At 36.2% G+C, this 12,250-nt stretch overlaps 1 protein-coding gene across 3 annotated transcripts in view; it reads left to right on the forward strand.

Annotated features, from left to right (window-relative positions):
- Positions 1-12,250, forward strand: part of TDP1 (tyrosyl-DNA phosphodiesterase 1) — a 42,044-nt gene that overhangs the window by 14,207 nt on the left and 15,587 nt on the right. For all 3 annotated transcript variants that reach the window (XR_014618458.1, XM_084287364.1, XM_084287363.1), the window contains exons 11-14: positions 87-135; positions 2,233-2,299; positions 7,823-7,930; positions 9,753-9,855. Coding sequence is in view for 2 of the 3 variants with exons in the window: in XM_084287364.1 (XP_084143490.1) it covers positions 87-135; positions 2,233-2,299; positions 7,823-7,930; positions 9,753-9,855 (327 nt within the window). In the remaining variant the exon portion in view is untranslated. The remainder of the gene's footprint in view (positions 1-86; positions 136-2,232; positions 2,300-7,822; positions 7,931-9,752; positions 9,856-12,250) is intronic.

A 12,250-nucleotide genomic window follows, 5' to 3' on the forward strand; every position in this document is an offset into this window, starting at 1 on the left:
AAGATTTTTTTTTACTTGAAAATTGACAGCATATATATTTAAAGCTGCATTATTAAAGCTAACTTTTTTTTTTTCCCTCCATGAAGGTTTATCCTACTGTGAACAATGTGAGGCAAAGTCTGGAAGGCTATCCTGGTAAGCAGATAAGCAAAAGGAAGTACGTTTAGTTTTTTGTGGTCAGTGTCTTGCAAAATCATTTCAGTGGTTGCTATTTGAGTGAACCTGAAGTTGTCATCTTGCTGATAACTTGTTTGAACAGCTGGCAGTAGTATCCTTGTAGTATTTTAATATTACTGGGGTTCTGACTATGGATTTTCTGCTCTAATTGAGTAGAAATACCTTTGTGGGCACTGGTGTGTTTGATGTGTTAATCTGTATAGTTATGTTTATATATCAGCTCTTGACTGGAGTTAGAACAGTGCTTTGACTTTTGGCAGAAAGCTCCCATTTTTTAGTGTTCATACTTCAAGTTCACCTTGCCTTCTGTGCAGCATTCTACACATCAGATAATGTGTTTTACTGCTTGTTAGTTATTTTTAATACTGCAATATGCAATTGGTATGATCAGTCTTCCCACATCTATCTTCATTAAATATTTGTGCAGAAATCATAGCCTCAGCCAACCTGAAAGAGGAAGAGGTACTGTAGTGTTTTGATGCAGTAAAGCTCATTTCTTGAAAGCAAACACTTGGGGCTTACACACATGCATGCCGAGGTTGATGTCATTGTGAGGCCACTGATCAGTCTTCAGGAGGTCATGACAATTGCATGAGATTTCTAAGGACTGAAAGGAAGGAATTATTTCCTATCTTTGGGAAGGGTAGGAAAGAAGGATATGAGGACATACAGGCAGGCCAGCCAGTCTCACAGTGATCCTTGGGAAGGTGATTCAGAAAGAAATTGACTGGGAGTAGTCAGCGTGGATTTTTAAAGGAGGGATTTTTACAGGAGAAATGATGTTTAACCAAGTTGATGTCCTTCTGTGATGACTCACTTCATGAATGAGAGGAGTGCACTGGATGTTGTTTAGCTCAACTTCAGTAAGGCTTTCATGATGACTTCCTATAACAACCCTACAGATATCTAGCCTTTACTTCATCAAGCTGAGTGGAGGCTGAGGTGGGCTAGAAACTAGCTGAGCTACCAATCCCAAAATGTTGTGATCAATGGCATGAAGCACAGCTGAAGGTCAGCCACTAGTGGTGTGTGCGAAGCATTGATATTAGGACCAAGTATTTAGCATCTCCATGAAGTGCCAAGATGGTGGGGTGGAGTTCCTGCTCAGTAAGTTTGCAAATGATATAAATCAGAGGAGTGGTTGATATATCTGTTGATTGTGCTGCCCTTCAGAGGAATCTATACAGGCTGGAGATTGAGGCTGACAGGAGCTTGATTAAAGTCAGTGAAGGGCAGTGCAAAGTCTTGTACTGTATGGGAATAACACCAGGTACCAGGACATACTGGTGGCTGGCCAGTGGAAAGCAGCTTTGGAGAAAGCAATTTGGTGCTCACTAAGTTGAAGATGAAACAGCAGTTCACCCTCATGACAAGAAAGTCAGCAGCATCCTGGGCTGCACTGAGAGGAGTGTTGACAGCAGGCTGAGGAAAGTGATCCTTCCTCTCTGCTCAGCACGGGTGAGACCACACCTGTGAGAGAGCGCTATGTTAGGGACTTTCCAAGATTTTGTGAGAAGTCCTTATGGCTTCTTGAAGGACAAGTTGAATGCATTAAGTTCTGCATCACGTTTCTAATACACAGCACTGATATAATTCAGTATGTCACAAGTGATTTGTCTACGTTAAATTCATTCCAAGAAATTAGTGTGTGTTAGTCAAAGACCAGATCCAATACAAATACAATTTCAACTGAAGAGATTTTGCTTTTTAAAATGTTTTTTTTTCTTTTCTGAATGCTGCTTGCTTCTGTGAGTAATGATTGTTGATATCAAGTGGTATCGTAACAAAGCACCAATGCACATTTTCTTTTAAGAGGACTTAATTCTAGAGCCTGTGTTCTAGAAAGAAAGAACAAGTGTAAATCTGCTACTTTGTGTTCAGGGACTTGCTACATCTTAAGAATTGGGAGGGGAAAAAATATATCTTTGGGGCATGTAAATTTTCCAAAAATAAGTCATGAGGGTAGAGATAACATACCCCAAGTCTGCATGTTTGGTTTTTTTTTTCAGAATGTCTTTCAAAATGTCAATATAGGTGTTCTATATTTTTTTCCAGCTGGTGGCTCCCTTCCATACAGTATACAGACAGCGCAGAAACAGCTGTGGTTGCATACTTATTTTCAGTAAGTTAAACTCTTCTTTGATTTTGTTTTAGACTCTTACATTTAAACTAAAACTTCTGTATGTTTGAGTGTTAAAAGCAAATTAAGTGGCAGTGATAAGAAGCATGGAATCTTTAAACTCCTTAAAATAAAAGCCTCTAAGTACTTATTTGCTGGTCTCATCTCCAAACTGTGGATAAAACATGTTCTTCTTATACCTGCAAAAATACAGAGTACCATTGCGAATGAAACAAGTAGTCATATTTTGGGTTCTGTAATCTTCTATTTAGGCTTTCCTTCTCTGCATTGGAATCAAGTTACTTTTTTAGTGCAGTTGTGCTTCACTTTTCTACTTATGCCTCACTGTTAACAGGAGTTCAGCTGAGGCACAGCAGCGTTAGGCTTTGTTTGTTTCAAATGGAGCAGTCTTGCTCTAAAAATTCTCAGTTCCTCGTGGTAATGCCATCTTTTGTCAAAGGTGTCTGACGTTTTCCATTAAAAGCTTCTATTTTCACTTGCTACTAATTTTTGCCAAACTCTAACCATCTGACAAAACCAGAGCCAGATGTCTCCCTCAGGCTGGATCTTTTTAAAATTTTAATTGTTTTTTTGAGAACAATGGGAAAAGTTGTTTTGTGCAGATCAAAAAAAAAAAAAAAAAAAAGTCAAAATCTGGTAACATCTTACAAGACCACTGGTTTCCATTCATTTCACCAGAAACTTTAACTCTTCCAGGCGGAAGCTGTTCCAAGATACTTAGCCCACATTGAAGTACAGCCAGAATTGATGGAGATACTGTAAATGTTCAGAGGGCTAGGAATAAAACTGCTAGTTGCAGAGAGCATCCCCCATTCTGGAGTGAGCATGATTGCTACTGTGAGCCTTGCTGGCCAATGTCCAGCCTCAGTTCTCCTTCTGTAAGCATATACCTCATAAGAATCTTACTGGAAGAAAACCAATTCTGTTCAATTAGTCTCTTTAGCACACAGAACATTCCTTGGTAATAACATTCATCGTATTATTCCTGTTCAATAAGAACACTCCACATACCTGTCTCATTGAATATATTCATGTCCTTCTCTGGCAGCAAAAGAGCTGTTTTAAATTCATCTGTTGAAGTGGTTGCAAATGACAAGTGGCCCTGCATAATTGGCTTTGTAGTGAGTGTCCAGATGTAGATTCTTATCCTGCAGTAGTAATACAAGACACTGGCACTTGAGGAGAGCCTGCATGTAAGCTGTTAACACAGTGGATGACAAAACATGACAATGCATGGTAGTAACCTGAGAGAGAGAAAAAATAGTAGGTCCTTTTTCAGTAATATTAAATATAAGATGACCTATTTTAAAGACTTGAAGGCTTTGGGCAGTAGAGGAAATAGAAGGAATTTGTCTTTACCTCACTGGAATATAATGCAAAACCATTAAGGAAGTAGGGAAACCTACCAGGGTTGAAAGAAGAGAAATACATCATACTTAAAGCAAGGGTGAAGGAATAGCTCCTTTTTAGAAGCACGGAGAGATCTATGGAGTAGGAAAATTGTGGTCTATGTTGTCCTCTAAAGAGGTAGAACCTATGCAAATTTTTATGTCTACGGACCACTTTTCTTAATTCTTCTAGCAGTTGAGTGTAATATAGCTCTGAATTGTGATTTCTCAGAAGTAATTTCACAAAAGAACAAGATGACTAAACTTAATATCGATTTCATTTTTCTTACCAGAACAGAACAAATGAAAACTAGACTACTCTGTTAAATTAGCTAGTGCATAAGTGGTACAATTGCTCAATTTTTCTTTGATAGAGTGGCTGTCTTTTCCATTCAGTATTACTCATTGATAAGGAGAAACATATAATCCTCAATGATTTCATTACTACTTTTTGCAGCAGTTGATTTTCTTAAGAGTACATAGAGCATTGCATTTTAATGCTAATTTTAATTGAGCGATGTTTAATAGCATGTCTTATGTTTATGCAGTTACCTTGTCAAATACTTATTTTCAAAACATTAAAGTTGGCTTGACAAAACCTTGTTTGACTTGTCAGTGACAAGTCTGTAATTGGTTATATTGTCTGTTTTTAGAGCATTGTGTATTCTTTAGGCCTTTAGAGTTTTGAAGAAGAATAATCTCTTCTCAATTTGAAGAACAACAGTCATTCCCTTAACATCATAAAAGATGAGAGATGAAGCATTTACACAGAGGACCTACTGTTCTCTTGTGGTGGAGACTAATGGTATGAGTTCTCTTCACTATGTTCTAGCCTTCTTGCTAGTGTTTCAAGATAGAAAGCCCATTCACTATTTGAAGTTAAGAACTAAATGATGAATGAGGTGATGTTGTAGAAAATGAGTTATTCCTGGCTCTGCTTCTGTGTTGAATGTGTTTGCATTGGATTTATTTTTCAGGATGTTAGGATTATCTGGCTTCCCTGTCTCAGTAGCTCGACTTGAAAAGATGGGGTGGAGGGAAGTTGTGTTTGCTCCTTTACATCATTTGTGCCAGAAATGTCAGGCATTAGTGGTGAATGATATTTTTTGTATGCCTTCCAGCTAAATGCACTGCAATTGCAGTGTCTCTTATTTTCAAACTCAGAAATTTACCAGATAGTAAAACACTTTTTATCACAAATATTAAAACTAATTTAAAAAAAAAAAATAATACTTCTGAAATACTACAAGTAAATGAAGTGATAATTTGTGAGCATTCTTATCTGTAGTGCTGCACAAATATATTTTGAAAAAAAAAAAAAACAAACAAAAAAGCAACAATTATGTGAAACTCAAAGACAGCTATTGGAAAAAGAGAGGGACAGGGCAAGTAAAAACTCTGTGTTTTAAGAGTAGGAAAGTAGGGGGACCCTTCAATTCAATGCTTTGACTTAGTTACACCTAATCATAAATGTGTAATTTAAAAAAAACTTTGGACTGAAATGCCACAAAAGACTGAGTAGTAAGTTAGTGATAAAAATTTCAGGAATAGTGTGGTCTGAAGTCAGTTAAGCTAGTAAAATCTTAAAACAGCAAAAAGCTCTCATGTTTTACTGGTCAAATAGTTGATTTAAATCTACCCGTACAACTTTTCCTTACTCACACTTGTGCCTTCAGTTTAGACTATACTGTGACCCATCTAACTGTCAAGAAAATAACTGCCTTAAGCTGTGGTTTTGGTCCATAAAGTACATCAAAGCTAGTTTCATTTAACTTACTGTATTTACTGTGAGACTGAATTTTGAGAGATTGAATATGCTGGAAATTTTATTGCAAGATGATACCAGCCCTTTCTGCAATCTCTGCCAGCTACACTGATGAAAAGTTTACAAATCAAAATGTGTTAAGTCAGTTCTACTAGAATTAGCCTCAATTTGTTATATTATTATATGTTCTTTTATTTTTTTTTTTTTTGCCCTCTTCTAAACAACTGATCTCATATCTTCAGGCTTTTTTTTCAGCTATTTTTTGAGCTATTATCAAAGCATATCTTCAGCTATTTTTTTTCTAAAACATGTCAGGACAGTTTCATGATGAAGTTGAAATTTAGCTGTATTAAAAATCAGAAATGCCTGACTGAAACCCCTTCCAATTCATTCAATTTGTCATTCTGGTAAGCAGTTCAGTTACGTGCTTGCTTTTAGGCTGAATTGAGAACATTTCTTAACTACCTCTTTGCTAATAGCGATTTTGCTAAAAGCATCTGAGATTTTCAGTGAGGTAGTAAATAGTATATTACTAAAAAGAACATAATCACTTTCCTCTTCTTATCCATATATATTAGAACTGCCCTACTGAAGGAAGTATGGCCAAAATATATGTTCTCTTATTTTAACTTTCTGGAAGTAACTTTTCCTGCCTTTACTGGTTTCAACTGCTTTTAGTTACTACAGTAATCTAAGTGCAGTTAGCATTATGTAGGTGGAAGAGAAGTGGTAGTACTGCTAAAATGCAGTACTTAATTGTATCTTTCTGAGATAAGGAGGTAAGAAGGATTTAGACAGATATTAACTACAAAGATACTGGGATATGGGGAGAGAAATTTGTGTTCAAGTAAGGTATTGAGATGAAAAATCTTTTTTTAAAAAAGGCGTTTCATTGCTGGTTCTATTTCTTCCTGCTTTTCACTTCTATAATCTTACTGGAACATCTTAACTTTCTTTGTGCTTTAAGTTTTCTTCTGCGAAGATGGGAGATAATGTTTGCCTGAACTGCTAGTTGTGAGATGAAAGATGTTAACAATTACTCATGGTATTGTTACATAGTATGTATGATGTGAAATAATGTAATATACTTCTATAGAAGTTTGAGTTCTGTGGGGGACCACTAGTTAGCTGTTTTACATATCTTAGCCTACTCTTCAGAAAACAACTTCAATGTGGCATGCATCAAAATAGAAGTTTTGAGCAGTGTTTCAAGTCTTGCCCTTTCAGAATATTGTGCCAGTTCTGCAAAACAGTAGGTTTTCATCTGAGGATAGGCATGTTAAAGTAACCTAATCTCAACTGCTGAACTGCGAAGCCTATTGACTTACTTGCGTGAAAGTTAGTCCTGAAAGTCAGTTCAAGTAATTCAATCATTCCAGGCCTTCCACTTCCTGAATTTTCTTAGGCTTTTAAATGAACAAAGCTCACTTGAGGTTTTTGAGAGCTGATAAATTCTTTTTGATCAACCTTTTAGAAAAGAATGCCAAACTAGTAAAAGAAGATTGTGACAACCAAAACCAGAGCATATTAATTAGTATTACATTCCGAACCTAGGGAAGACAAGTCTCTGGTTTAATGTAGGTGTATTTGGAGGCCCTCTCACTTCCTGATTTTGAGTGAGGGCTAACAGTTAAATGGAAAGTGCTTGTGGACACCATGGTTACACACCTTCAGTTCTGTACATACCTTTACTGGTTACTTGCAGTTGAGTTCTGACAACCAATAATTGATGTTGAATTACCCTAGCAATGGTTTATGGTTTTGAACTGGTTATTGTGTGAGTGTATATATATTTAACCTCTACTGCGTTAAGTCCTCAAGTTTCTGAGTGGCTTAGGGGCATAGAGAAGGGAAGAGAAAGGATAGTGTAATTGATCTGCTCCCTGCTTCTACTTTATGTTTAATGCATTGTAATAACTTTGGGGAATTCTGCAAGGCTTAATTTGGTGCCAAGACATTAAATGTTTGTTTAAAGGCATAACCATTGATTGTCTTCAAAGAAGGAAAATTGGCTGGAAGTTTGGACTTGGTTTCTTGAATGCTGTTTGGAGTGGAAGAATGGAAAACTCTTCAGGGGATTCTAATACACTGAGGAGAACGTCTGTCAGGGTTGTTTGTAGTAAGAATTATTATCCTGCCTGTTCAGCTTACATTAAGATTGTGGATTTCAAGATTAAAAATTAAGTTTAATGAGGTATTTCAACCTTCTCTGTAAGGTATACAAGTATCAAATGTGGTAAAGAAAGATAGTATCAAAACATGGCATTGTAGCATGGTGAGTATGTGTGGGTTTTGTTTTTTAATCAAAACACAGATATCTGAAAAAACATTCATTTTCTTCTGTTTCTCTAGCAAATGGTCAGCAGAAGTCTCAGGTCGAAGTCATGCTATGCCTCACATTAAGACGTATATGAGACCCAGTCCTGACTTCAAAAAGATTGCATGGTTTTTAGTTACAAGGTAAATAACTAACTATATACCTCTCACTTTTACATGGCTTCATTTTTTAAGTTCTCATAAATCGCAGGCACAGGTGAGTTACTACTGTAATCATACTGCTATAATTAGTATCAGGAACTTTTGTCAATATATAATGTTTTTTGATACATTCTCAGGGACTTTCTTTTTAGAAAGTCTGATTCTTTTACAGGTGATTTAAATGAAAGTTTTAGTGGAAACAGAACTGACCTTAAAATAGTTAAGTGTGTATGTACATTTATATATCCATTGTATATCTGCATTCATATACATACACACGAAGTAAGAATATAAATTTTCCATTGTTAAGAAAATGCTTGTAAGAAACAAGATAACGCTACTTAGAAAAGCTAGACTAAAGAATCAGTTGCATCTTGTGAGAACTTAAATGTTAGAGATGCTTTGACTCTGTTCTTAGCATTTCCTGAAAGCACATGCCAAATTTTACGTATTTAGAAGATGTGTAAGAAACCCTTAAAAGTACTCCCTTAATGGTGACAACCCAAATTGTTCTCTGGGCTGTAACTTGCAGTATCAGAGTCCAGCATCAATGGAAGTAATAAATACTTTCTAAACCTTGGGCTGAGTTTCTCTAAAACATGCTGTATATGGACATGCTGGATATGTTGGCTTGTCCGTTGACTGCTACAAAATAGAATGAGTTAAGGTTAAGTTTATCCTTGTGCTGGCTTATTGTTATGAAACATAGATATCTAATATTTGCTGTTTAGATATCTAATAAATGCTATTTAACTTCAAGTACAGACGATATTCTTACTGCATCTTTTTTGTTTTTTGCTCCTTTGGATTTCTTAACATGAGGGGAGGATGTGTTACTGTGAATGAAAATGTAGATTTGTTTAATTTCTGGAAAAAAATGACTTCTGTGTAACTATACATACGAAAGCTTATGATGTTTGTATCATTCCTCTTAAAATGTTCAGTTACTTGATTTTTTCTCTATATTTTGGCTTCTTAAATTTCATTGGTTACTGATACTATTGTAGGTTGTAGTATCAGTGATTAAAGTGGTAGTTAAAGGATACAGATGTCATTTAAATGTGATGCTAGTCCACCTGATATAGAAATTCATGGCTATTTTGACTTTTCTTCTTAATGTCTTTTCCCTTCCACCGTATGCTACTATCAAAAAACATCTAGTGTGTTTGTTGGTTTAAGTATAATGTTTAGGCTATGTGTTATTCTGTAAAAGTAGGTTATGAGAACAGTTCTGTATCTTTCTGGCTCAATGTACTTCGTAGCCAATACTGATGCAGGATTAATGAGCTGCTGCTGAATAGCATGTTAAAACAAAGATATTCTTACTTGATAATACTTGTGTTTATGAATGTGTCTAAGTACCTTTTGTTCCTAACATTTTGTTCTATGTTTTAACACTTGCAAAAATGTTCTATGCTAAATATCTTATAACTAGTCATAATTTAGTTAGCCTTTAATCTTCTAATGTTGTTATATTGAAGCTATTTACCAATTCCTTTCTGAAATTGAAGCTATTTACCAAGTTCCTTTCTGAAATGCGTGGAGAAGATCCCAAAGGCTGAATCTCTTCATATCTCTGTATGAGATGAGCAGGCTTGTATAATTATCTGCATGTATTCTATCAATTCTCTTCTGATTATTGCCCCTGCTGCTCCCACCACACAAATCACTTTTTAGTAAAAATTGGTTTGACTGAAGTGAAGTTCTCCTGGTAGAAGTGTTGCTACAGCTGTAGTGCGTTGCTACAGCTTCAGCATTTTTTGCTCTGAAGATTATTCCTTGCTGAAATGCTTTCTCTTTTCAGTGCCAATCTATCTAAAGCAGCGTGGGGAGCTTTGGAGAAAAATGGCACCCAGCTGATGATACGCTCATATGAACTTGGAGTCCTTTTCTTGCCTTCAGCATTTGTAAGTTCATAGTTCGAGTACAAATCCTGGGATTGCTAAGAATGTGACAGAATAATCTAGTTATGAGCTTCTGTGTTTCCAGGTTAGAAAGCTTGTATCAAATGGAGTTTGTACGAGTCATTTTTTCAAATGGTAATAGGCTGTTTTCCTGCACAGCAAGTATGGATTTGGTATTGATATGACTTTTGTCATGTTGTTAAAAGGCAGTAATACTTTACAATGCTAATTAATGTTGCTGGTGAGGATGATCAAATCCCTTTCATACTTAAATCTATTCTGAGTGAATATTCACAAGGAAGTGATGTATATGGATTGTAACTTCAAAAACAAATCCTAATTTTAAACTGATTGTTCATGCTTTCTGACATGTATTTGTGAAGCTACATGACTTTCTTCTCATACTTTCTGCTCTGAGTAATAAATTCTCAGATGTGTTGTCTTAAATTCCTATGTTGATTTTAGAACATCTTCCTAAGAGTCTAGATGCTGAAGTATTTTACTTTCCAAACCTATGACAGCAATCTCAGTATATAGAAAACAAGTTTTACCCCAAATACACATTTTAGCGTGTGGAGGACTAGGAGACATAAAAATGTTTTAGTGAGACCCAAGACCTATCCAGCTTATATCCAGTCTGAGTGCAGCCTTTTTATGCTATGGGGATTAGCACGATAAACGGTATCTGTTAGCTCTATGGTGTGTTCCCTGGGATTTATTTGAAGACTTACAAGAATGAAAATTGTCCAGAGTAAGTTAGTGCCACAACTTGAATTATCTATTAACATGTCAGGTTCCTTACTGAGCTAATTTTGTTGGGTGTTAGCCCACACAGAATCCTGTTGTACTGAGTTCTGTGATTTAATTGTGCATTGTACTTGAAAAATGGATGACTTCTTGTTTTTCTCTCTTAAATTTGGTGCCTGATAGTAGGGAGATATGAGTTTGCTAATGCTGCTTACTGCTTCTTTCTTGTGAACCTATTGGTACCAAAATGTTATTAACAGTATTTAGTCTATGATCAGAAGCCATTCAAACTTTTTTCTTGGTGAAACTTATACTTTTCTGGAGAACAAATGGCAAATTTCTCTGAAAGAGTTTGTATGCCAAAAATCCTCAAACATTTTCTGAAGAATATGTATTTCACAGAATTTCTAGGTTGGAAGAGACCTCAAGATCATAGAGTCCAACCTCTGACCTAACACTAACAGTCCCCACTAAACTATATCCCTAAGCTCTACATCTAAACGTCTTTTTAAAGACCTCCAGGGATGGTGACTCCACCACTTCCCTGGGCAGCCTGTTCCAATGTCTAACAACCCTTTCGGTAAAGAAGTTCTTCCTAAGATCCAACCTAAAACTCCCCTGGCGCAACTTTAGCCCATTCCCCCTCGTCCTGTCACCAGGCACATGGGAGAACAGACCAACCTCCACCTCGCTACAGCCTCCTTTAAGGTACCTGTAGAGAGCGATAAGGTCACCCCTGAGCCTACTCTTCTTCAGGCTGAACAATCCCAGCTCCCTTCATGTTTTGTCACTTCTGTTGATCAGTAATGTACTCCCAAATGAATATCTGCTAATGTTATAACTTCATAGAAATATTTACTTACCATAACTATATATATATATAATTTTATTGTCTCCTAAACTTGTCATACTAAGATTTGGTAGTTTACGGCTGTAAACTTGAGGCATTTATGTAGTGGTGCGGTCTTCGTCTCAGATGGATACTGAATCTTACGTTCTCAAGCTTGGTTTCTGTGGAATACAACTTTTAGATAATGTGGATTGGTTAGAGACTGAAACAAGAACATCCTATGACTACCTATAGCAGGAAGCGTTGGTAACATAATAATGAAAGGTTGCGCAAAAAAATTGCTTAAACTTCCTGCACAAAAGCAACTGACATCAAGGGATAAAATAATACTCTAAGAAGTTGGCTGCGGTTATCTCCAGATGCTGCTGAGCAAATAACTTGCTTGTGGCAGTGAAATGATTGTACTTCTGTGGATTTTTTAAACTTAATGATGATAGCTGATCAGTAGATCAAGCAGTCATTCTATATAAAATTAACATTCTTGTTCTGACTCATGTTTTCCATGCATTGCTAGCTTTTTGAAAACATATTTCAAATGGGTAGAAAGTCAGTAATAAAGTTAACATAAGTCTCTTTACCAAGAATGACTGGACCTGTAGGCTTTAAAAAACAAATCTGAGAATATTTGGCTTGCATGCCGTCCTGAACCTTCAGTTCTATATGGAATTTCTTGCACATGGACCAGGAGAAGGAAGATTGCCAGAATATCTTTTAGAGGGCTAAAATTTATGGAGGAAGAATCTTGAAGTTTCTTCCCTACTCCTAAAATCATAGTAGTTTTAATGCCTGTGTTCCTTTTCA

This window comes from Netta rufina (assembly GCF_964035555.1).
Source record: "Netta rufina genome assembly, chromosome: 5".
Lineage (NCBI taxonomy): Eukaryota > Metazoa > Chordata > Aves > Anseriformes > Anatidae > Netta > Netta rufina.